Below are 27,930 nucleotides of genomic sequence, written 5' to 3' on the forward strand. Positions count from 1 at the left end.
CTCCTACACGACTCTGACTGGGGTCAGAGATCAAACCTACAACCCAGGTACGTGCCCTTGACCAGAATCAAACCTGAGATCCTTTGGCCTGTGGGTGGACACTCTAACCACTGAGCCAAACCAGCCAGGACTGTTTTTGTTTTGTTTTGTTATATTGGCAAATACCACATTTTTTAAAACTTTGGTTTATAGAATGCAAATTTATTACATTTTATATATGATATTCAAGCATAAATGACACTCAGGAGTACTGATGGACATTTGATCAATTCAGTTATAGCCAAAATTTCATTAGATTAAAGCAAATTCAAATTAAGTCATTTTGCAGAAAGTGAAAAAAAAAATCAGGAAGGAAATAATAGGTAAAATTATGCCCCCAAAGTTATTTATTTATTTTATTTATTTATTTCACAATTTTCAAAGTTCATGTATATATTAAATATACTACTAATTGGGGGGGCATGAAAATAATTTGGAATGCTTGCATATTTTTAATGAGCTTCTAACTTAAAGTATTTATGTGTTCTTACATTATTCCCATCGATTATAGCTTTGTGTAATATTTGTAAAAAGAAGAAAAAGGAGGAGGAGGAAAAAGAGGAGAAGAAAGGCAAAATAAAAAGATTATATCAGGAAAAAATCCTTCATCTTTTATATTGAGATCTCAATAACCATGTGAACCTGACCATACCACCTTTCACATGACTCCTTCTCCAACAATCAAAAATAGGAAAAGTGGAGAAATGACTAGAAGAAAGCTTCAACCTCAGATGTGTTAGGAAAACCTTTCTTAGATCTCAGTTCGTAATTTCAGCGTAGACCCCTTCATTTGCTGCTCATAGTGTAAATCAAATTTCTCATTCAGAGCTACTGTAAAGTGATTCTTCCAGTCTCCTGTAATCCCTAGAACAAAAGAAAAAAGCAAGTATTATGTCTTTAAGCCAGAATCATGACATTTTCTAATATTCATCACTTTCATTAACACCCAAATTTTATTCCTGTAGGCCTCAATTATAATAATAAAATATATACCATAAATAATGTATATATTTGTGCTTGCAAATAAGGATTTCTTATGATTGTTAAAATAACAACAACAAAACCCAGCAAATTTCTTTCTCTGACTACTTCCTCTGATGCTACTTCATTGAACTTTTCTTCTCTAATTTCATCTGAAATGTTGGGGCTTCCTCCTAAGGTGAGATCCATGTTTTACACATGCCCAAGATATTAAATATCATTTTCATGCTGATACCCACTCAAATCCAGATTTAAACTTCCATATCCAACTGCCTATATGGTATTCCATACAAGTATATCAAATTTAACTAGTTCAAAATTAATTCATTCTATTCTCCACTAAATTGTGTTTTCTTTTCCATAACCTGATTAATGGCAACACCGGTTTTCTAAAGCATAAACTTGGAAGTTATCCAGTCAACCCTACATCTAAAATTCCTTATTTATATTCGTATTTTCTTCATACTCATTTCCTTTTCTCCATTTCCGCTGCCACTGACAGAAAGCTCCTCAGCGTTTTCCATCTGGGTTATGGCAATAGTCTAGCAGGCCCTTCTCTTTTGCTTTTCGTCACATCCAGCCCTCCTCTGGCAGAAGGAAGTCACCCTGTATTTTATTTTATTTTTTAAATATATTTTTATTGATTTTTTAGAGAGAGAAAGGGAGAGACAGAACTATCCACATGAGAGAGAAACATCGACCGACGGCTTCCTGCACACCCCCCAGTGGGAATTGAGCCCACAACCCGGACATGTGCCCTGACCAGGAATCAAACTGGGACCTCTCAGTCAATGGGATGATGCTCAGTCCACTGAACCACACCGTCCAGGCTCACCCTGTATTTTATTTAAATCAGTCAGTAGTTCACTTTTTTTTTCTTTATTGACTTTAGAAAGAGAGGAAAGGAGAGGTAGAGAGAGAGAGAAACATTGATGAGAGAGAACATTGATTGGCCACCTTCTGCATGCCCCCCAATGGGGATTTGGCCCACAACCTGGGCATGTGCCCTGACCAGGAATTGAACTGGCGACCTCTTGGTGCATGGGTCGATGCTCAACCATTGAGCCACACCAGCCGGGCAGTAGTTCACTTTTCATTTTAGCTCAAGAAGCTCTACACTTTCCTAGTGAAATAATTCAAAAGGCAAAAGATAGAAAATGTGCGTTCTTGGTAGGGTCTGAGAGTATAGCAATAAGCAGCCATACACAAGCATGACAATTAAAGTCCAGTGTTCTATTTTAAAAATATACAGGGACATAATGGGAAAAGAGAGTGAGATAATCTGAGAAATGGATCTTTAAAATATAATCTGCATGCTAACTCTCTTTTCAGGGGCTCCCTGTTTTCACCCAGTGACAGGTTCGTTATTCCCATTTAAAAAATTTCCTGGCCTTCTTGCTGACTATTTAGTTCAAAGAGTAAGATTTTCTCTATTCTGCTTCTAAATAAACAAACAAATAAAAACAGTATTTTTTTTCTCCACATATCGGTAAGACGAGATGCCCCCTACTCTGCACATGCACATGTCTTTGGATTTATAAAGTGGATATATCTCATCAGACCATGCCCCCTCTCAATAGAATGTCACCTCATTGTATTTTGATATTTTTGCCAAACAGAGCCATATTTGCTACTAAGGGCTTTGAAACTTAGTCTTTTTAAAAAACAGTTTTATGGAGGTATAATTAATGTATAAAGAACTGTACATATTAAATGTACATAACAATTTGATGAGTTTGGATATTTGCCACTTAGTCTTGAAAATGTCTGCCACTTGGTCAAGGAAAAACTGACTGATGTTCTAAGCTTGTTTCCTCATCTGAAAATGACACAACATTAGAAGCTTTCTCCTGAGTCTCTGATAAAAATGTAAACATAATTAGAATATTAAATTTATATGTTTACATAATATACATGGTGCAGCACCAAAGAGTACAGGCTTAGTAAAGGGTAGCTAGTAAAGTGTGGTCTTGGTGCTGGGGCTGAGACTGTAGTGACTGTGGTCCTTCTTAATATAACGTGCAGCACATACTAAGTAATCGACAAGTAATAGCAATTTAGTAGTGGTAGTAATAGTAGTAGTAGTAGGTAGTAGTAGTAGTGCTTTATGTCTCTGAAGACTGGTCATACAATAAAGAGAGCCCTCAAATGTGAAACAGTTCTGAAGAAAACAAGCTGAGTCCACAGGCATGAATAGGCCTCAATAGGTGTTTGCTTATAACTATTTCAACTTTGGACTTCCTATTACAATAGAGGCAAATCACGTGACCATCTCACCCTTTCTCATGAAGGGAGATATTTTTTGGTTCATGACTTCATCTGGCAGTGTTGTGTAATTGGTAGATGGATTGTTTTTCATCTCCTGGAATGAAGTGTGTTTAACAATCTTGTCCACAAGTTCCTCTGATGGCTTCCTTCCCAGAAATTGTATCAATTTTATCACCTCTCTTCTGATATCCTAGGAAGAAAAAATATTTTGAAGATCCAATTAGTAAAATGAATACATTACTGTTTGGATTAGAAAAACAGGGAGAGAGAAAAAAAAATTCCTTTTCTTCCCCCCACTGATACTGGAATAGGGTTTCTAATGCAGAAAAATACTTCTTGTAGAAGTGGTATTTTTTTAAACTCTCTAAACACAATTTTCCTCAGCTGTAAAATGGACATAAAATATACTTCACACTATATACTTTCTTATATACCATATGCAAAATATCACCTTATTACACCATATACAAAAATAAATTCAAATGCATGAATTACTTAACTGAAAGATGTGAAACTATAAAACTACTAGGAGAAAAAATAGGTAGCAAACTTTTAACATTGGTCTTAGCAATATCTTTTTGTATATATCACCTCAGGCAAGAGCAAGAAAAACAAAAATAAACAAATGGGACTACATTAAACTAAAAAGCTTCTGCACAGTGAAGGGAACCATCCACAAAATGAAAAGATAACCTACTGAATGGGAGAAGATGTGTAAATGATATATCAAATAATGGGTTAGTATCCACAATATTTAAGGAACTCATACAACTCAACATTAAAAGATGATCTGATTAGAAAATGGGCAGAGGACATGAATAGAAATTTCCTCAAAGAAGACATATAGATGGCCAACAGACATGAAAAGATACTAAACATTATTAATCATCAGGAAAATAAAATAAGAACCACAATAAGTTATCACCTCACCTATCAGAGTGATTATTATGAAAAAGTCAAAAAATAAAAAGTTTGGCAAGTATTTGTAGAAAAGGGAACCCTCATGCATTATAGTTGGGAATGTAAATTAATACAACCACTATGAAAAACATTATAGAAGTTCCTCAAAATATTAAAAAATAGAACTTCCATATGACTCATCGATTCCACTTCTAGATATTTATCTGAAGAAAATAAAAACTCTAATTCAAAAAGATGTGTGCACCCCTATGTTTCTTGCAGCATTATTTACAATAGCCAAGATATGGAAGCAACCTGAAAGTTCAATCACAAACAAATGAATAAAAATGATATATATATATATAAAGTCTTAGTAATAAAAAAGAATGAAATCTCATCATTTGCAACAACATGAAAGAACCTAGAGGGTATTATGCTAAGTAAAATAAGTCAGAGAAAGACAAATACTGCATGATTTCACTCACATGTGGAATCTAAAAGAAACAAATGAGCAAACAAAACAAAACAAAAGCAGGCTCATAGATACAGAGAACAAATGAATGGTTGGTTGCCACAGGTGAGGAGAGTAGAGGACAGGTGAAAAGGGTGAAGAGGAATAAGAGGTACAGACTTCCAGTTATAAAATAAATAAGTCGGGCCCTGGCTGGTTTGGTTCAGCAGTTAGAGCATCGGCCTGCGGTCCTGAGAGACCCGGGTTCGGTTCCCGCTAAGGGCACGTACCTCGGTTGCGGTTTCTCCCCGGCCCTGGTCGGTTGTGTGGGTGGCAGCCACTCGATGTGTTCCTTTCACATCGATGTTTCTCTCTCTCTCTGTTCCTCTCTCTCCCTCCCACTTTACCTGAACAAAAAATGGAAAAATGTCCTCGGGTGAGGATAAAAAAAAATAATAATAAAAAAATAAAATAAATAAATAAAATAAATAAGTCGGGGAGGGGGGTGTAGTATACAGCATAGGGAATATTGCCAATAATAACATTATAACTTGACACAGTAACAGATGGTTACTAGACTTATCATGATGATCATATCATAAGGAATATGTCAAATCACTATGTTGTACGCTTGAAACTAATATCATATTGTATGCCAACTACACTTTAGTAACATTTTAAAAAACAGGTACTTCAAAGATTATTAGAACACTAAATGAGATGTTTACAAAATACTTCTTGTAGTTCTCGGTGCATAGTACATGCTCAATAAATATCTATGAATATTAACATACACTCTCAAATAGTATAGTCCCCTGTGATTGATCATGTTTTGGGGTGAAAATACGCAGACAGCTTTCATTTTTCTTCTAATTTATTGGTGCAGCTAGTGAAAAGCAAAAAAATCATAAGATTAAGAAAATGTCTAAAAAGTCAAATACTCAACTTGGAACATTAGGTGGTATATATGAACCATAGCTACAAATATCCCCATCTTCATCAGTGTCATTTCTATCGTGTACCTTATTGTCCAGCTACATCACTCAGTGCAGCTATTTTCAATACCCACCATAATGCTTATGCTGGCATGTAGTTCCCCCTACATAGAATGTTCTCAAATTCTCTGGCCTATTAAACTTCAGCATATCACCTTCTTTGAGATGATTTCCCAGACTCTTTCAATTTGAGTTAGGTGACATGTATTGATTATTTAGTTATATGTATATTTAGATTGTTTCCAATGTTCATAGTTATGGAGAATGCTGCTATGAGGATTATTGTACATATAACCTAATGTACACAAGCCAGGTTTCCTCAGAATGTACGTCTACTAGTGGAATTTTTGGGTCTTCAGTTACATTCATGTTTTTACCTTTGTAGGTAGTGACAAGTTGTTTCCATAATGTTTGTATCTTTTTTGCACTACTATCAGCAGTATGTTACATCTCATGAACCCATATCCTAACATTTATTGTTGTCAGACTTTTTTCTTTTAATCTTCACCTGAGGATATTTTTCCATTAATTTTTAGATAGAGCAGAAGCGGGGTGGGGAGGGAGAAACATCGATGTGAGACAGACACATTTATTGATTGCCTCTCATATGACCTGACTGGGATCAAACCTGCAACCTAGGTACCTGCCCTTGACCGGGAATTGAACCTGTGACCCTTTGGTTCTCAGGCTGACACTCTAACTGCTGGGCCAAACCTGCCCGGGCACTCAGACTTTTAAATTGCTGTCATTCTAGTGGATATGGAATAAAATCTCATAGTGATTTTTATTTGGCATTATCCTGATTATTAATAAAGCTAGGGGTAAAAACTTGATTAAAAGGAAATTTTGAGGCCATCAGACTTATGCATATTACTGTCTGAGCATTCTCTCAACACTCTCCTTCTGAAGGTTTGGGTTGATATATGTGGGGCCTTATGCTATTCTACATATTCATTACTCTTTTTTTCTAAATAAAGTTTTCCATTTATCTCAATGTAGTAAATTCTATAGAATTAACTCAGCTCCATCTTCCACATTACTAATCTATGATTTAGCCATGTCTTATCTGTTATTTGAACATCTCTTTATTTCTAATTTTAATTTATTGGTGAGAAATTCTATTTTGCTATTTTTTCTAATCTGATTTATTAATTTTAGTACCCTCTTGCTTCTTTGTAAAATTTTAACTTATTTTATTTCTTTAAACATATTAAGCATAATTATTTTAAAGCTCTTATCTGATAATTCCAACAGCTACAGATTTGGAGACTGTTGACTCTTCTTGCCTGCTGTGATTCCTTGGTAATCACAGGTAATTTTGTGAGACTTGGGTTTAAAAATACTCATTCACAGGAGATTTTTATTTACTAACTTTAAATCTGTGCTAATGTATCTGGATAACTGTAACTTTTGGAAGTGACTACATCATTTATTTAAAGGCAGATTTTTGTATCTAGATGCCAAAAGCTAACATTTTAGAAATTACTAAATGGCCCATGTTGTCAGTTTCTCACCTCCTTCATGTCTTCATAGAAAAGAAACAGCACACGTGGATTCTTTCTCATTTCCCACCAAGATTTTGTATGTTCATACCAGGAACCATAAGGAACTAAAATTACAGGTGAAAACAGCATAAGAGCATAGTATTATTTTTCTATGGCTTGAAAATAAATGTTTAAACAATAGTAGCAACAAGTAAATACAAATGATCATGGAATGAAAACTAGTAATTTCTCTGCAACAAGGAGGCAACATATGTTGACTAATTCATACACAGAAACATTCTCAACTTTCATCATCATGACATGGTTCATGGCACAGAGAAAAGGTGAAGAAAATCCCCCTCCCATCAATTTGATTCAGAGTTTATTAGATCATTTTTGAAAGTGGTGTGTGCCTGAAATCAGATTGTTAGTAAAGGGAACTGAGTTAGTGAAACTATCAATGTTCTTATAATAAGAATTCAGCCTAGGTCTCAAATTTGCCATTTACAAACTGGCTCTGGCCAACTGAAGGCAGTAACTATGTAATTGTTTATTACATTATTGCAGTGTAGGTGATAAGAGCTATTCTCTTAGGCACCTTTAGTGTCATACTCTCTCTAAAAGAACTAGAAGATTTTGGAGATGATGTGATATGACCAAATGCTGTCTCTTTCTTTCTCTTTCCTTATCTTTTCTCACATATATCTAAGTGTTTCCCCCAATAAAAGCTGACAGGATGATATAATAATGTGTGAGTCAAAGTATTCTGCTTTGCATTAAATCATTACATATTCTTTGTTCTTTGACTTTATTGGCAATTTTTTGTTACATAAAAAGTTATATGATGATATTTGTAACAATCTTATTCAGCTGTTTTGTGGAGGTACAACTTTATCTTTCTCTGTTTTACAATATGGGGTTTGATGATCTTGAGGCAAATATTTCATTCATTATATATTAGCATACTTTTTCTCAAATATAGCAACAAATATAAAGCACACATATTCTACCTTTATTGAGTCAGTATTAGCTTTTATGGATATATAAATGGCATTGTTATCATTTTCTTACAATTTACTACTACAGGATCAGAATGGCCTTCTTTAGTTAATACTAGAATCTTCTGAACACTTTCTTCTTTAAATCTAAATACTTAGTTGCTTTAGTCTGAAATTAAATAAAAAGGCAAAATTTTCCAGAATTACTGCTCAAGTAACTCTTGTACTGTTCTTAGAAATCTAGTTGAATTATTCAGACTGTACACTGGGTAGAATGAATAAAAACTTTGTAAATATTTGGACTTATTTATAAATTCTGGCCCCATGTAACACCTGAATTTTTTCTTGGAAACATGTGGGCATTCTCTCTTCTCTCTTCCCTTCCCCATATTATTCAATAGTTATAATAACACACTGTGAAATACTTTTCTAATTAAAAAAAGACAAGAGAGAGAATTGAACATGGAGTCTCAACCTTAGAGAGAAATACTGTTACCTCCAACCAGCTATGTATGTATTTTTAGGCATTGAATTGAACTGCCCATATTCTACAATTTGTCATCCACATCTGGAAACACTAGACTTGCTCTAAAGTTCAAGGGCATCTAGAACTTTGTGTTTTAATTAAGGGTCAGGGAAGATAATAGACCAGAAAAGACAACAATAATTTTTGCTCAGAGATGCCATTTGTTTTATGTAATTTACCTTGAAAAAATTCAAAGAAAGGAAGCTGTTATTACCTTGTCCATCCATGAATTTCTCCACAAACTCTGGAAAAGATCCAGGATTTGGATGACCAGCTACCATTAGAAAGAAATAATAATAAGAAACAGCCACATCCTTGGCATTCCGGCAAAGATAGATCATCTAAGAGGGCAACATTAAATATTAAATCAGCTACAATTTTCAGATATAGTTTCATCAAGATTTAAAAAGAAAGCATTTCTGTTTTCAACTATAAACATAATACATGGTTCTTTCAGAAAGTACATAAAATTACAAAAAAGACTTCCAATAGCCTGAAGTGACAGCATCTTTTGCAGTGTTGTTCAATGTTAGTTTTCACGTTTCATGTCTATGCTGTGCTCGTTTAAGTGTCACAATTATTATAATCTGAGCCAGAAAGATGACTATCCTCAGTTTATAAGTGAAGAAACTAAACTGAAGCTGAGTTACAATACGACACTGAGAATAAATCAATGAGAGTAAATAATTTGGTAAATCAGTCAGTCAACAGTCAAGTCCTCTGTTCTTTATACTATACCACCAATCCGCATACTAAGAAAGAAAGTCCTGCCCAGCCAGTGTGGCTCAGTGGTTGAGCATTGACCCATGCACCAAGAGGTCACCGGTTCAATTCCTGGTCAGGGCACATGCCCAGGTTGTGGGTCCCATCCCCATTGGGGAATATGCAGGAGGCGGCCATTTGATGTTCTCTCTCACTGATGCTTCTATCTCCCCCTCCCTCTCCCTTCTTTTCTCTCTGTAATATCAATAAAAATAAATAAAAAATAAAATTAAAAGAAAGTCCTGTTTTTTCCTCACTCACAATCTTAAAAAACATGATCATGTTTATGAGTGTCTATATTCATATTAACTTACACCAACACCTTGTTGAGTTTCTGTTTTATATAGAGAGGAAACACAAGCAAATTAACAATCAGGAACCTTGTTTTAATTGCTAGTTCGGGCACTAAGAAGTTCTATCATATTGGCCACAGCACCAATTATTTTGAGCCTAAATTTTTATCCACTAAACAAGTGAGTTGGGTCAGGTCTCTATGGTCTCTCTTAGGTCTGATACTCAATGCTACAGAAAAAGTTCTGGGAAAAAAAAAAAAGTAACTTCACATTCCTGTGAGTTTCCACTTCTACCATAAAGCACCTGAGCAATGCCACCCAGGAAGAAAGGATGCTCTCGATTTATCCACTGTTTATAGGATGATTAGGCTCACTAATTTGTCTTACTCAAGTCATCACATTTTAAAACAATTTTAAAGACATCTCTATTTTATTCTAAGAAGTATAGATCTCAATTTTAAGATCTCACTATAAAACCTCTAATTATTACAGAAAACAAAGTAAACTTTTTTTTCTTATCCAAGCTAGTATTAGCCTCATTTTATTTACAACTCTCCCTGGATCTTTTTGCCTATTAGTCAAATGGATCTCTTTGCCACTATATCATGAATTTGCTTCAGAATTTTTACCCCTTTACTTTCTTCATACTATTACCTCTGTCCTGAAGATTATTTGTATCTCAAAACACTGTCTATATTTAAAGCTTGGCTCCAAGTCTTCCATGAAGATTTTTATTTCCCAGATTAGAGGGGGGAGGCACAAAAGTAATCTCTCTCTCCCTAAACTTCATTTTGGCAGATTCTATTTTATACCCCAAACCATTTACTGCACACGCTCTTCCTACCTTTAAGGAAAGTCTAGTTCATTCCTGAAGATCTATGACTTTCACTGTAGCTCTCTCAAGTCAAAGTTAGTTTACCACAATTTACTTGGGATCATAATTAATCTTAAAATCCTACACTTGAAAGACCCCTGTTTCTATGGTACTCGATCCATACCTGTCCCAACTGATGCCATTTATTTCATGTTAATACTATTGACTATGCAGGTTTGGGTGGGCTTTATTTTGTTTTTAAATATTTTTTACTTTCAAATTACAGTTGACATTCTATATTATATTCATTCCAGGTGTACAGCATAGTGGTTAGACATTTATATAACTTACAATGTGATCCCCGCAAAAAGTTTTGCACCCACCTGACACCATACATAGTTATTAAAAGACTGACTATATTCCCTATGCATGCTTAAATTGCCATGATTCTTTTGTAACTGCCAATTTATACTTCTTAATTCCTTCTCTTTTTTTCACCCAGGCCTTCAAACCCCCTCCCATTTGGCAGTTCATCAGGCTGACTGGCTGTGGGGACAGGTGTGAGCACATAGGACAAGCTGTTGTGTGGGGGCTGACCTCACAGAGTAGGATTTGCTTTATCAGGGCTCAGGCAACTGCCCAATCTTGCATGTGTCATTTGTGGGGTTAATGGGTGGTGCATTGGTGTGGACTAAAGCTAGTTACCAGGAATATTGGTTCAGGGGTTTCTTGGAGGGGCTTAAGTGTAGTGCAAGATCAGCTGTTGCCTGTGTCTGACCCAGGGCCACCCGGTAGGAGCTACAAAGTAATCTGCATTTGGTAGCTGCCTGTGCTGGGTTTGGAGACACCTGGGAGTGGTTAAGCTATGAGCTGAGCCTGGCTGCCACCAGTGCTAGGCTTCGGCTGCTTAGCAAAGAGGCGCAAGGCCCCTGAAACCAGCTGCTGCTTGTTTGGGGTTTGTGGACCTTTGATAGATTTTAGGAAAGTTCACAGCATGGGCCCCCACCAGCTGCCTGTGTGGATTAGCCTCTGAAAGAGGTTCAGGTTGGGCAAGTGAATTGGGAGAAGCAGGGTCTCTGGAAATCACCAGGGTGGGGTGAGATCAGTGTTAGCCAGGTTAATGGGACTCAGCTTTGGCACCCTGCAAGCTGGGTTAGGAAAGGGCTCAACAAAGGAAAATGGCACCTGCCACCAGCTGATGCCATTTCTAAGCCTGTGGTCATTCCCTTGATTTAATTAAAAAATATTTAACACCTGCCTCTTAGTATTACTCTCCATTTCAAATCCTGTTATCATCCCATGTAATGTCAATATCCTTATGCATAATCCATCTGATATTCTAGGTTCTTATGTTCATTGATCATTACCTCCATTTTACCTTAGCCAACCAATTTTATAATAAGATTGTGAATATTGTCAGTACCTCAAAAGTTTCACTTCTGAAGCCTTCTCCTGCAGCATCATGTTTTTTTTGTTTGTTTGTTTTTCTTCTTCAAGAAAGTCCTGCTGTTCCCTTCTTTCTTATCATTTATTTCAAATATACCTCCCTGCAACCACTCTGGGACCTCAAACCTATTGGCCTTAATTACCTATTATTTATTAGCCTGTTTCTTTTTTGAAATTTTTATCCCTTACAGTTTTTGGTCTACACCTCTATACACACTTTTACTAATAGTCTCAGTCCATTTGTCTTCTGATTCCCCAGTGAATCATTCTGGAAATACTCAGAACATGAATCTGTACAACTATTTTCTACTCTTTGATGATCTCTGAGATGACAAGCAGGTTTATGAGGATTAAAACCATCATAAAAGTATAGTATCTATTTCCTTTTGAAAAGTAAATCCAGTAATGTCAAGGCTACAATCCATTCTTCAAAGGAAAACAAAGTGACTTGGTCAAATACTGAAGAAATGATAATGACACATCTCCTAGAGAATATACTGAGAGAGCATTTATGTATGGAATGATTTAGTGAAATGCATGTGGTCTATCTAGGACTGCTTATAATAAAAGCAAGCAAACAAACAAAAACATTGGGATCTACAGAATTTTGGATCATGGATCTCCAGAGAAGATCAAATACACCATGTAACATTGAAGTACAAAGGGGAAGTGTTTCATGACTGTGATAAATCCCTTTTTTGCTACTAATAACAGATATAGTACTTTAATATATCATATGTGGAGTATGGGTCTAATGTGTCTTTTAAAAAGCTAGAAAGGTATTGAGGAATAGCATCAGTGGTCCAAGACTTAATGTTCTGCCTGTACTTTGGGGTTACTTACATTATTCTTTCTAAAAGCAAAACTGATCATGTTAATAATCAGCTTAATATATCTATAACTCCTCATTATCAAATAGAATCCAAATTTTTTAACTTGACTTCAATGTCTGCTGTTATCAAGTCGTCCTTCACTCATCCAGCCAAACAGGTGTTAAATCCCCCCTGGGGTTGTCTCTGGGATTATATAGACTAACCACTAAGATTCAGCAAGTATCAGTTTAGATGTTATTTGCAACAGGATGTCTTCCTTGCCCTCAAGGTCTAGGCTAGACCTCTTTTTTTACTTGACCCATGACAAAGCATTGTCTGTTTATTTGTCCCTTTACCACAGTGAACTATGTCCATTAAGACAAGGACCGCATATAACTTGTTATCTGACACATAATAGGCACTCAGTAACTAATTATTATATTTGTCTGGTTTATTCTTGTCTAGTTCATTTGTGTGCTTCACAGTACCAAGTACAAAAGTTTGCAAAAGGAGTACATTCAATACAATCAATAATAAAACAATACAAAAGTAGCTATCATTGATTGTTTATAATGTGGTAGGCACTATGTTAAGCAGTTTATTATTTCATTTAATTTACATTATTTCATTTAATCCTTATATGAGAAAGATGCTATTATTATTATTCTTTTATAGATGAGAAAGCTGAGTCTTAGAGAGTTTTACCTGGATTTTTTGTTTCCTTGTTTGTTTGTTCATTTGTTTTCAAAATCTCCTCTAGAGTTAGAATTGAAATCTAAACTCTCTGACTATACTGACTATAATCTACATTTATGAAATGTTTATAGATTCAATGAAAGAATAAAGAAACAAGTGTGTATACAACACAATTATGACTTGAACATTCTAAAATTTCTTTGAGTTGAATAAAGTATTCAGAAGACTTGACTCTGGTTACCTTACAGTTCTTTTCCCAAAATGAGGCTGGAAGAAGCTTCACTGACAAGTGAGTCTTCACAATTCTAGGAGATGCCATCTCTTTTAATTGTTTTATTCCTGATTTATAAAAGAGTGAAAGTTAGACAACTTCAAAAAGTATAAATATTTATATAAATTTTATAGATATTTTAAAAATAAAAGTAACTTTAAGATTCTATTTTTTATTAATAATTATATATATATATATACTAACTATGAAAGAATTTTAGATAGAGGAAATTATAAAGAAAAAAATATCAAATAAAATGTCACCACTTTGGAAAAATCATTATTAACATATGGATAAGCAGCTCTCTATATAAATATGTCTATATACCCAAACTCACAGCCATTTAAATACCACGGACTCACATAAAAATTTTAATATTTCCTAATTATCCTTTTTCTTCAATATATTATACTGATACTGCGATGTCAAGAAACATATGACATTCTAAAATTTTAAATTATTTTACAGTGTTATTATGTCACTTTTAAATATTATTTTGTTGACAAACATGGTGTTTCTAAGTTTTTTACAATATTAAAACAATCTGTAATGAATATTCTTTTGCATAGATCCTTAAAAAAGGATATATCCTTTGCATAGATCCTGTATGGATATTTTTTTAGTGTTTAAAGTATTATCACATTTAACCCATAAAAAGATAAATGCTTATATATTACTAGGCTGCACTGAAGGCATATAAAAACTATCCTTGCCCTGGCCGGTTTTGCTCAGTGGTTAGAGCGTTGGCCTGTGGACCAAAGAGTTGCGGGTTCAATTCCAGTGAAGGGCACATACCTTGGTTGCAGTTTTTCCCAGGCCCTGGTAGGGGTCATTTGGGAAGCAACCAGTCAATGTGTCCCTCTCACGTCATTGTTTCTCTCTCACTCTCTCTCCCTCCCTCTCACTCTGTTTGAAGATAAACAGAAAAAAAAATATCCTCGAATGAGGATTAAAATAATAAGAATAATAAGAATAATAATAGAGCTATCCTTATTCACTCTTTTATAGACACATGCAGTACTGTAAACTGTCAAGATTTTAATTAAAATTTACATGCTTTGCTATGTATAAGACATAATATTAATTGCCACTCTTGCTTACAGTCTCTTTCTTTATATAATCTACATCCACACTTTAAAATATATGTATATTATAGCTTTGAAAATCAACTTAAACATTACCATTCATCACCTCTTCTTTTCTGCATTCCAGGAAAGGTATTCGATTAAAAATGACATCTTCTTTGCACTTTTTCACATCACCCTCTTTAAAGATCATGTCAACAATTTCACTCACCCAGGTTGTACCTGTAAACATTAAACAAACCTGAGTCTCCCACTGCCCATGCTGGGCTGGTGATGGAAGAGATAAATTTACAGCTGGATGAAGTAGGATGGTACCAATGCAATATCATTTGAAAGGTATCAGAATAGCCACAGGACCCCAAAATAGCCTCGATAAATAAGAATAAATAAGGATACTTGAATAATAGATGATACACTCAAGCATGCTTTCAAACACAAACTTTAGTTTTTTATGCCTCAAATTGTTTCAATCCAGAGGATATAGACTCGATGTGTCCCTTTCACATCGATGTCTCTCTCTCTCTTTCTCCCTTCCACTCTATCTGAACAGAATATCAGAAAGTGTCCTCGGGTGAGGATTAAAAAAAAAAAAAAAAAATTCCAGAGGATATAGAAAAGAATAAATCTGGTCCTTGCCCTATGGTGATCAAAGACCCTTTGAAGACTTAGAAACAACATTCAATAATTACAACCCTTCTTTTCTCTTAAGATGTCATAATACTGGTGAGTACAAGGATTTATGGGACTGCACAAGAGAAACATTTAATTCAGTGTAACATTGCTGCTGCAACATTTCAAAGAGAAATGACTTCAAGAGAACATAATAATTGAGCTTATCCTTAACAAATTATTGACATAACTTCACCAGTTTTTCTGAGGTAGGTAGGGTTTTACCAGACACGAGAACTGTTTTTTCTTTTTCTTTTTTGCATTAAAAATTTTAATAATAAATCATGCCAGTAGAAGCTTATCAAAGGCAATGATATATCAATAAGTAATAGTTAAATTGAGTTCCTGAGAAAGAGCCTAACACATAAAAGTGTTAATCAAAGGTTCAGATACTGAAGAATCGTATAATAGTGAGGAAAGCAATTGGAAACACAGTGGAAGCTGGGTTCTCAAACTTAACTCCTTCCAGAAGGCTGTTGGAGAAGCAGTTTGTTCAAAAACCAAATCATTTATTTCCCATTAGAAATAATGTAAATTGAATTAACCTATTTCAGACCCCCAAATAATTTCCTGTTTTAACCTTTCTTACATACAGTACATGTCTAATGTACTGTCTAATCTATAAATCAACACTTTTTCTTAAATTTCTTGAACCGCCTCCTCCTGGCCTTAAAGAAATCACCTCCAGCACCCCTTTGGGGGTGTCGCATCATAACTTTTTCATGCATCACTGCATTGGAAATGCTGTCACATGCTCACTGCTTTTCATTTATCCAAATCATGGACAGTCTTTCTACCTCTTCCATGGCCTGTGATCACTGTTTGGTGAGCACTTCACACCCTTAGCAACATCAGCACTCTTCAGGCCTCTTAAGTTTTAAAATTGTGCTAATCATCCAGTTTGCCAGAAACAAAAGCAAAACCAACAACAAAAACTCCACAAACATGAAAATATTCACAGTACAATTTCTTGACATGTTAACAATAGAAGAGTTTGGTAAACTGACTCGAATTCTCTTTGTGACCTGAGAGATGCTTTGTGTTATGCTGATGTATCAGCATGAGAGGGTTATCAGGTCTAGAACTAAAGTTTTGTTAGAAAACAAAAACATTTTTTCTGGTGAATGACTTGGTGGAGAATTGAATTGCTCTAGATGGGAAACGTTTGAAATCCAAAATTTGACATAGATTGTAAAGCCTAAGTCAAAGAGTCTACCTGAAGAGATGGGTGGGAATGAGACTACAGAGGTAAGCAAGCAGCAAGATAAAATGCCTTTAGTTCATACTAAAGACTTCAAGTCGTTGTCCAAAAGTTTGAAAAGGCATTGACATACGTTAAGACAGCAAGATTATCTGGGTTGTGTTTTAGTCCTCTAGTGGCAGAGTAAAGAGAACAATGGAGTGAGGGGCCAATAAGAGAGACAAGAGACCTGGAAGAGACTGACTGTGAGACATTATCTATAAGACAAAATAGGCAAAACATTTCTATTGATTGAATATGGAAGATGAAGGAGCAAGAGGAAGTGACTCTGCAACTGCTCTCAGGTTTCCTCCTCAGACGACTGGTGTTGTGATGACATTGATCCTGACAGGGAAGAGAGTGGAGGAAAAGCTTTAGAGTCAGAGGAGCCAAAGACATATTTAGTGTTTGATGTATTTAGGTGCTAAATGGAAAAACAAGATAGAGAAGCCTGGATTGGCCATTTTAATTTCTGAAGGTGCATGATTATAAGAGTCTGGAAACATAATAAACTGTTGAGCTAACCTCAGATAAAAAAGATGTTGATTGAAAATGAAGTTTTAGAAATGGATTTATAGAGGAGCCAATTAGCTGGAAAAGACTTTGGTTTTGGTTTTTAATCCGTGAAAATTGGTAATACTTTGTCTATACAACAGTGATAATAATGACATAAGGTAAACACAATTTGTAGTCTTAAACTTTAGTTATAGTTCTATGCTTGGCTGGCGTGGCTCTGTTGGTGAGTGTTGACCCAGGCACCAAGACATCTCAGTTCAATTTCTGGTCAGGGCACGGGGCCCTGGTTATGGGCTCGATCCACAGTGCAGGATGTGCAGGAGGTGGCCAGTCAATGTTTCTCTCTTATAGATGTCTCTATCTCTCTCTCCCTCTTCCTTCCCCTCTCTCTAAAAGTTAATAAAAATATATTTTTCAAAAACTTTAGTATGGTTCTATACTTATCTATAATGTTCTAAAGTGGCAACAATACCCATTTTTCTTTCTTTTCTTCCACTATCAACCAACTTAATATTATTGGTATTTCTAGGACATTCCACCCAAAGCAGAACATTGTCAAATATACATTCAATGGCTAGACTGTATTCTAAACCACTAAACAAGGTTCAATAAATTTAAGAGGATTGTAATCATACAGAATATATTTTTTACCATAATGGAGTTGAATTAAAAATCAATAAAAAAGATATCTCAAAATTAGACAATACACTACTAAATTATATGATTGAAAAAAAATCACAAAATAATTAAATACATGTTTATGAAACTGTATAAATTATTACACCTTTATAGTTTTATACATCATATTTTACAGATAAACACATATGTACATGCACTTAAAGTTAAAAGTTTCATATGTCTTTGAGGTTATTTGAAATGAGTGGAATTGGAATAGTTGAATGTATCTGATTGAGTTGTATAGGGCAAACAGGATAACCGTGCTCTGGCTCAGAATAATGGTAAGTGCTCCATGTAAGGAATTTAATTCCCAAAGGGAACACAGTATCACAAGAACATAAATGCAGTGCATTTCATGTTACTCTTAAAGCTCTTTTATAAAGACGGTAGCCTTGAAGATAGGTAATTTATATATAGAATAAAGTCCACTGAACTCTTGGTTGTGAGCTTTCTTAGGAGATGAGGAAGAACATTCCAGCAGTAGCTCAATCAGCCCAGGGTGCGTAAAGGGGAAACCGAGGAGAAGCACTGACAAGGTCTCTGCCGCGTGGGAGACTGCCAGAAGTCAGCCTGCAGAGTAGCCTGTTCCTGCTTCTATGCTGGGTAGAGAATGTCATGAAAGAATAATAAACATATGGAACAAATTACTGGAAAAGACAATTGGAGGAAATCACAGATGAGTTCAAGGGACAGCTAGACTTGTTTCTGGAGAAAGAGAATTGATGACTATTATGAGAAAGCAGGTTTGTGTTAGTCTCTATGGGTATTTTTCTTTTGCATACCTTTTTTTTATCCTCACCTGAGGGTATTTTTGTATTTATCTTCAGATAGAACGGGAGGGAGAGAGGAGGGAAGAGAGAGAGAGAAACATCAATGTGAGAAAGACACATCGAGTGGCTGCCACCCACACAACCCCAACCGGGGCCGGGGACAAACCGCAACTGAGGTACATGCCCTCAGAGGGAACCAAACTCAGGACTCTCTGGTCCGTGGGCTGAGGCTCTAACCACTGGGAAAACTGGCCAGGGCTCTTTTGCATATTTTTTACATTTTTACTATTTTAATTTACTGTTATATTCTATGTATTTTGGAATCTCTATTTTAAGGAATATACTCCCCAAATCACACTCCTTTTCTACAATTTTTTTTTCAACTTTATCTTCTTTATGAAGCCACATAAGCTTAGGCTTGGGGCTCCAATAACTATTTCCTGAAGTTTATTTAGCAAACTTTGCTGATACTAACTGCAGCTTTTATTCACTAATGTAACCTATCTCTTACCTGTAACCACTGAGAATTCAGCTTTACCTGTTCTTTCCTCCTCATCCTCTACCTTTCCAATCATGATTATGGCCAAATCTCATAGTGTTTGACATATTATGTTGAATATTTATGATTCTTCCTAACTCTCTTTGAATCTTATCTTGAAGTCTCAAAGGATAAGAGATCTTTCTTTCTTACAGCTGTATAGTACTTCATTGTGTATATGTACCACAGCTTTTTTATCCATTCGTCTACTGATTGCCAATGATATATCCAATAAGGGGTTAATTTCCAATATATATAGAGTGCTCATACAACTCAACAAAAGAAAGACAAAGAATCCAATTAAAAAATGGGCAGAGGGACTAAACAGACACCTCTCCAAACAGGACATACAAATGGCTAAGAAACATATGAAGAAATGCTCAACATCACTAATCATCAGAGAGATGCAAATTAAAACAACAATGAGGTATCACCTCACACCTGTCAGAATGGCCGCCATCAACAAATCATCAAACAACAAGTGTTGGCAAGGGTATGGAGAAAAGGGTACTCTAGTACACTGCTGGTGGGATGCAGACTGGTGCAGCCACTATGGAAAACAATATAGTGTTACCTCAAAAAATTAAAAATTGAACTTCCATTTGACCCAATGATCCCACTTCTAGGAACACACCCTAAGAAGCCTGAAACACCAATCAGAAAGAATATATGTTCCCCCATGTTTGTAGCAGCACTATTTACAATAGCTAAGATCTGGAAACAGCCCAAATGTCTATCAGTGATCACCTTTTTAAAACTACTACCCATATGATACTATATATAGTTATTAAAATATTATTGACTATGTTCCCTATGCTTTACTTTACATCCCCATGGCTATTCGGTAACTTCCAATTTATACTTCCTTTTTTTTTTTTTTAATTATTGATTTTAGAGAGAAGAAGGGAGCGAGAGAGAGATAGAAACATCCATGTAAGAGGGAAACATTGATCAACTGCTTCCTACATGTGCCCCAACAGAGTATCAAACCCACAACCTGGGTATGTGCCCTGATTGACCACCAAACCATCCACCTTTGGTGTGGAACAATGCTCCAACCAACTGAGTCACACCAGCCAGGGCCCAATTTGTTCTCCTTAATCCCTTCACTTTTTTCACTTGTTTACCAAGCCCCTACCCATCTGGCAACCATCAAAATGTTCTCTGTATCTGATCCTGTTTCTGTTTCGCTTGCTCATTTATTTTATTTTTTATATTCCACATACAAGTGAAATCATCTGGTATTTGTCTATCTCTGTCTGACTTATTTTACTCAGCACAATACCATCCAGATTCATCCATGTAGTTGCAGATGGCAAAATTTTATTCTTTTTATGGCTGAGTCATATTCCATTGTAGATATGCACCACCTCTTCTTTATTTTTCTCTATGGACACTTAGATAGCTTCCATATCTTGGCTATTATAAATAATACTGCAATTAATATATAGATGTATATGTCTTTTCTATTCAGTGTTTTGGATTTTTTCAGATAAATACTCAGAAGTAGAATTGATGGGTCTTTCTTTGTCCTTTGTTATAGCCTCTTTTTATTTACTTATTATATTTAAAAAAATATTTTTATTCATTTTTTTAGAGAGAAAGGAAGTGGGAGAGAGAAACATCTATGTGAGAAAAATCAATTGGCTGCCTCCTGCACGCCCCCTGGGGGGGGGGGTTCAAGATCACAACCCAGGCATGTGCCCTGACCGGGAATTGAACAGGGACCTCTCAGTCCATGAGAAAACATTCAGTTCACTGAATCACACTGGCCCGGTGATAAAGCCTCTGTTTTTAAAGTCTACTTTGTCTAGTACAAGTATTTCTACTATAGCTTTGTTTACATTTTCATGAAATATCTTTTTCCATGCCTTTACTTTCATTTGGTTGCAAGGACTGGTCACAACCACCATGTAGGATCTGCTGTGCAAGGACAGAACTCATGGAGAAGAATTCATTTCAACAGGGCTCAGGTACCCATCAAATTCACCCGTTAGTGTGCCAATCATGGAAGTGGTTAGGTTTTGCTTTAGGTTGGTCTGAAGCTATCAACGTGTCCACCAGGTGTTCTGACTCTGGGGCCTCCTGGGACGTGCAGGTCAACGTCAGCCACTACCTACGCCCTGCCTGTGGCCACCTGGCATGAACTACAGAGCTATCTGCAGATGGCTGCTACTTGTACTGGGCTTGGGGGTGCCCAGGAAGGGCCAACTTGCAAACTGAGGCTGGCTGCCGCTAGTTTCTGGCCTGGGGCCATTTGGCAAGAGGTGCACCAGATGCTGCTTATTTGAGAGATCTTAAGAAAGTCAGCAGCATGAACCAAGATAGCCCTTTGTATGGAAGAGCCAGTGGAAATATCTTCAGTGGGCCCACAAACAGGATGGGGAGGAGTCTCAGGGAATCACCAGGATGGAGGATGGGGTGAATAGTGTTAGCCATGTTGAAAGAGACTCAGATATGGTGCCTGTCTGTCTGTCTGTTGGGGAACAGCTCATCAAAGCAACAATGGTCTCTGCCATCACTTTTACCTTGGAGAAAACTCTCCCTCAAGCTGTCACCCTGATGCCAGACAACCCAGTTCCTCACTGTGTGTTCAAGGCACCTTTTGAGCTGCTGCAACAGTGCTGGAGCTCAGAGCAAATGAGTCTGAGAAAAATCTCTGCACTGGCCCTTTAAGAGGAACCCCTGGGAACCTAGAAGCCCTCTGTCTTACTCAGCCACAGTCTCTGCTGGTTTTACAGTCAAAAGTTATGGGGACTTCTCTTCCTGGCATTGGGTCTCTGGGCTTGGGGGCCTGGAGTGAGGCTGGGACCCTTTACTTTCCAGGAGGGGCCTCTGCAACCAAGATAACCCCTATTTTTATTTATTTATTTTATCCTCACCCAAGGACATTTTTTTTTTCAGATAGAGTGGGAGGGGGAGAGAGAGAGAGAGAGAGAGAGAGAGAGACATCGATGTGAAAGGGACACATCGAGTGGCTGCTACCCGCAAAACCAACCAGGGCCGGGGACAAACCGCAACCGAGGTACGTGCCCAACCGGGTCTTTCTGGACCGCAGGCCGACGCTCTAACTGCTGAGCCAAACCAGCCAGGGCTATCCCCCCATTTTTAACTGCCACACGATGTGTGTGGGACCAGCCCGTTTTGTGTCTCCACCCCTCCTATCACTCTCAATGTGGCTTTTTCTTTATATCCTTAATTATACAACCTGTTCAACTATATTTTAGATGGTTCTAAATGAGGGTTGTTTTGTAGTTTAGTTGTCATTTCGATGTGATTGTGGGAGGTTCCAAGTACTACTTTTATCTACATCATCATCTTGACCAGGAGCCAACACCACCCATTTCTCAATAATGCTGCTCAAGTTGTCAGTATAGATTATGGTCTTAGAATGGAGCTAGCATATGCCCCTTTTCCTATGTCTGTATCAAAACTACTATATCTATTCTTATTTAATATGAAGAATGAGTGCGGAGAAAGTGAATAGCTTAATATTTACCATTCAAGGTGAGTCTGCCATTACTAGGAGAAAAGGGAACAAAGATATAACAGAGACTTACCAGATTTGGGATAAGTGACAATGACAGTGTCATCTGGTCTTGCCTCAAATGCCTCCACATCATCCCAATATTTGATAAAATCTTTATACATTAGAATCCCATGGACTCTGCCAAAGAATTCAGAGTCATCGCATTTGGAAGGATTCATCGTGGAGTGGTGCACTAAAAGGAAAAAAAAGTATGTTGTTCACTTTGCCCCAAATTACCCCATTTTGAGTTTTTAATACAACACCTCAGCTAGTTTTGTCCTTTTTTTTGACAATAGCCTTTCTAGACCTCTCTTGCCCAAAAAGCTGCCAGGTAGGTTGTTATACACTCATAGACTTGTAAGCACTGTAGCTTTTATTGTGCTTTTTTCCAGAGAGTTTGTATTATAACAAGAGGTTCTTGAAGGCAGTAGTTCTTTTAGTCACCTAATGTTTCCTTTAATAAAGAATTCCAATCCATAAGCATGGCACTGTAAAGAGGAATGAAAATAGTAGATACTGTAACAAATGGATTAACCCTAAGAAAGAAATATCTGATGGTAGAATTTTAGAAAGATAATTGTCCCGCAAATAAAACCAAATAATTAGACCATTGATTTATACTGGAGGCTCTTCTGGTGGTATTTTTCCCGCTACATTTCAAGGCTGAACATTACAGATGTAAACTTTCAGATGTTGCCTCCTAACTCTTCCTCACCAGTCCCTGGCACTAAATCCCATTTATTCTATCTCTGTTGTTTTCCTCTATTTTCTGTTGTTAAGGTCACTTCCCTAGTTAGGAACCTCTCCAACTGTTATTGAATATATAAAAATAGCCTTCCCATTGGCCTTCCTGTAAAAAGTTCATATATCCTCTTCCTATAACCACTAGAGAAAGGAAAATGAATGTTATTTACTTATGTTATGCCAGACTTTAAAGGCTTTATTTAAAAATCTTATTTGTAAGTAATAAGGTTCTATACAAAGTGTGCATCCTTATCAATTAGGTTGGGTTTGTCCTGCATAAGACTTCTTGAAGATGGAACCATATTTGTCTTACATAAAGAAGGATAAATACACACCCATTTGTACATACATGTAAACAAGTACATATAAATATAGTATTTTTGACACAATTGTGTAAAACATTAAACAATATAGAGAAAATGAAAATGCCTTCTTTATTCTACTCTTAAGAGATAATCACTCTTAATAGTATTATGTTTATGCTTCTAAATATTTAAATACATATTAAAATCTACACTTATATATATATTTTTGTATTACATTTTACATTTACTTATAATCTATTTTTCCACTAAACTATATAATATGAATATATTTTGGCGTTGCTACATAAATTCAGTTTTTATTCTCATAAATGAAATATAGTAGTCCACAGTGTGCACGTGACATAGATGATACAATTCTTTATTGATGGAAATTTCTGGGTTTTCCAATTCTTTTGAAACAAGTAGTACTTTAATGAATATCTTTGAGCATATGTATGTTCAGACTGATCTTTGCAGTGATAATGGAATTGTCAAAATAAAGGTTATGCACATGCAAAGTATTGATAAATAATTTTTGACAAATCACTGAAATATTGTACAAATTTGCACAATATGAAATTGCCTGTTTTCTCACATCCCCACCTGTTATAATTTTTCATAAGAATATATATGTTAAATCTGTATTTCATAAATATTTTGTAATTTTTCATATTTTTACATTTTGTAAGTTTATTGGTTATTTTAATCATTTGACCCATTTTGCCCGTAAGGATTGTTGCTTTTTTCTGATTTATAGTTACTAATTTTATATATGTATGAAATCTGTTGGTTTTTCATTTTTAATATTTTTTTATAGGATATTATTACTTATATAATCAAGTGTGTTAAATTTTTGCCTTGTAATTGGTATGGTTACCTAAATAGTTAAATATGCTTATATAATGAAAAACACATATATGTTAAAAGTTTATACATTTATATTAATTTAGATGATTAATATATTCATGGCAGAGGAAACAGTTATCAAGAATATGGGTTCTAAAGTAGATCACCTTGGTTTAGATCCTAGCTCTGCTAATTGAAAGTGTATGACCCTGGCAAATTGACTTGCTTCATTTTTTCATCTACAAATTGAGAATGATAATAATTATACTTGCCTGAAATAGTTACTGGGAATTAAATGAGGTGATACTCCTGGCAAATTATAAATGCTTAATAAGTATGAGCTGTTATTGTTATTATGCCACATCTATATGATAATGCAGAAGAACCAGGCACTTAGACTCTCTAGTAACAATACACATTACATAGTAACATCTCTGTTCAAAGCAGGGAAAATATTTGTTGTCAGAAAAATTCCCAAGAATGTAAATATAGAATTGTCTGAAGAAACTCATAGTTGATGATCTGTTTTCTACTGGAGAGGTTAAAATCTATAAATGTCCAATCTAAATTTTGTCCCTGTTTACTTGTCTAAAGTTATTTGGGACAACCCAATAAGATATTCATTTCATTTGGGGTCCAGATTGCACAACACAAGAGAGACACAATATAAGAATTTTTCTTTTGTTCGTTTTTAACCAAAGAATGGCTTAACATGTGTTTTGAAAACCAAAAACAACATTAATCATGGTTGGTCTTATTAAATATGAAAAAAAAAAAATCCCAGTCCATAAGGACAAACTCAGTTCTTTCAAAATCTCAGGTATATCAGAGGTGATCTCACCAAAATTACAATATTTTTTATTAGAATCAGTCTTGTTAATAAATCAGATTATTCCTCAAGCCTTCCCTTGCTCTCAGAAAATAGATATTTTACTAGAAGAAATGTGTATAAAAGGTATCACTTGTCCTGCCTACTAATTTGTTTATTCATGTGAACAATTTTCTTGGTGTTCTGCCAATTTTGAAAAAATTGGCTTATAGTCACTTGGGAGTAGCTGATTTATCATTAAAGAGTTGTCTGACTTTTGGCTGCCCTTTCATGATCAATTTTGGACTCAAAATTAAACTAGGTGGTATATAATAAAATACCTTTCTTTGTGGTAAAGTATTTTATATCACAGTGTATGGACACACTCTCTAGATGCTCTGTTCTTTTTAAAAAGATGTATTTCAGTTAAAAATAGTCTATTTTATTTCCTAGCTGAATATATAGATTACTATTGTCTAGTAACACCAACAAAAAGTTGTTAAAATTTTGATTCATAAATTCAATTGAATTCAGAAAGAGTTTTTTCTTCTTTTTCTCTACATTTCTTTTTTTCTGCCTCTTTTTTTTCTTCCCTTTGCTTTTTGTTTTTGTTTTTTTGGTGGTTTTTTTTTTTTTTTTTTTTTTTTTTTTTGGTCCTCCCTTTCTCCTTCCCCCAATTTGCCTTTCATTCAACAAATACTCTCTGTGTGAGTGCCCACCTACTTCATCTTCAGGCACAGTGTTAAGGGCGGGGATACCGCAGTGAGTGTATGCACAGGGCTCACCTAGTCCTCACCATCTTGGACTTACCTAGATTTAGGTAAAGTGGCTGAAAGCAAAGAATATCCTTTTGTCCATCATTCTATCCTGAGCCTCAGCACCGTGTCACAAAGTAGATGCTCAAACTACTCATTCAATTTAATTGTTAGGACAAGTCTCTCTGGGCTATCTAGGTTTTCCTAAAGATTCCTAGATAAAATAGGTTCTATCCTGCCAATGATCTGTTTCTCAGTAATTTACCAAGGACTTATATTTCTGCTATATCTGTCTGTATCTCTCACTCAGTAATAATAGTAATGTTTGCAAGGCCCATGATAGTAATACACTGCTTCTGACATATGTCACACAAGGGAACACCAGTCTAGAAGTCAGTCTTCACTCTGTTTCTGCCTTGCTTGCTTTATTTCTTTATCAGTAAAATGGAGAATGTATTTAGTGAGCAGGACTTATATACAAGGTAACTATGATACTGCTGTTTTACGTTAAAGCTCTTTAAACAAAAAAACACTACATAAATGCAAGATGTTATTTTTAATGACACACGAGTGATTTAAAAAGGCTTTAAATGCTTTACATTATTAAGTGACTAACGTATCAATAAAGACTTTATTCTTTCTATATTCCCTTTTTTAACAGCTTTGTGCTATACAGTTTGCGTCTATATTTTCTATATGTAAATCTACATATTAATACTGGTAATAATAATAAAATACAACCTGTCCAGATGATCCTGTGAAGGAAACTGGGTGATTCAGTGTAGTTTTCCTCAAATCCCCACTCAGGTTTTAAGCTGCAAAAAAAAGATGAGTTGTGCATCTGGAATGTTTCTGAGGAGCTTTTATTCCTCATGCCAGGGAAGGAGGCGGAGATTAATTTGTGGGCTTGGCTTTCTAGAGTCTGTGATGCAATGGAGTAACACAAATATAGATACATACCTGCACATGCATTCAGCCACACACAGTTATGCTCATTCATACAGAAATGTAGAAAGCCTCTGCTGTTATTTTTCATTCTTGGCTCATAATCAAATTCCTAGATTTGCCAGCAATCAGAGGGTTGGGGAGAGCGAGGGAGAGGAAGTGAAGGGGGAAGTTGAAGGAGAAGATTGGAGCAAAATATACAATAGTTTGGGAAGAAAAAGCCTCTTACTCCTGATGAATAATAAAATAGTTAAGGTTGACTTCCAAAGAACAAACTTGCTGGAGAAGTGGGAGGAGAGAAGAAAATGACTGGAAAGAAATGGGAGGGCAGCAAGGACCCTGGATCTGGAGACCTAGCTCAGTTTACTAAGACCTGTCAAAGAAGGCTTTGTAGTGCTTGATGGTGTCCTTACAAGTCAATTGAAAAATATCTTCCATTTAAAATATTTGCTTTTAGCTCTTAGGCAGCCCTGAAAATCAGAAACGGATGACAGCTAAGGAAAAAAATGTAAACATCACTCACCTTTAGATCTTATTTTAAAAATCCGACGTCTCTCTGCTATGAATCACATGCTTAATGCAAGGCTTACTATGGAATTTCCAGGTTAAATTATCCATTAACATCATTGGAATTTAGATAAGAGAATGAGAAAAATAAAAGGCCAAGGGTTTGTGGAATCTATGAATCCTACACCTTCCTTTTCATGTCTCTGTACTTACTCTGTCTTCAGTTGAGAAAATTCTTCCTTGTTACCATACCTCCACC

General features: G+C 35.7%; 1 protein-coding gene across 1 annotated transcript in view; it reads right to left on the minus strand.

Moving 5' to 3' along the window:
- Nucleotides 1-742: 742 nt before the first annotated feature.
- Nucleotides 743-27,930, minus strand: part of LOC118625197 (sulfotransferase 1E1-like) — a 107,000-nt gene continuing 79,812 nt past the window's right edge. Inside the window, exons 2-9 of the mRNA XM_036253835.1 lie at nucleotides 26,961-27,034; nucleotides 22,793-22,954; nucleotides 14,918-15,043; nucleotides 13,707-13,804; nucleotides 8,857-8,983; nucleotides 7,149-7,243; nucleotides 3,298-3,478; nucleotides 743-903 (exon numbers count right to left, since the gene is read on the minus strand). Of these exons, the coding sequence (XP_036109728.1) occupies nucleotides 791-903; nucleotides 3,298-3,478; nucleotides 7,149-7,243; nucleotides 8,857-8,983; nucleotides 13,707-13,804; nucleotides 14,918-15,043; nucleotides 22,793-22,954; nucleotides 26,961-27,034 (976 nt within the window). The 3' untranslated portion in view covers nucleotides 743-790. The remainder of the gene's footprint in view (nucleotides 904-3,297; nucleotides 3,479-7,148; nucleotides 7,244-8,856; nucleotides 8,984-13,706; nucleotides 13,805-14,917; nucleotides 15,044-22,792; nucleotides 22,955-26,960; nucleotides 27,035-27,930) is intronic.

This window comes from Molossus molossus, unplaced genomic scaffold (genome assembly GCF_014108415.1).
Source record: "Molossus molossus isolate mMolMol1 unplaced genomic scaffold, mMolMol1.p scaffold_m16_p_1, whole genome shotgun sequence".
Classification (NCBI taxonomy): Eukaryota; Metazoa; Chordata; class Mammalia; order Chiroptera; family Molossidae; genus Molossus; species Molossus molossus.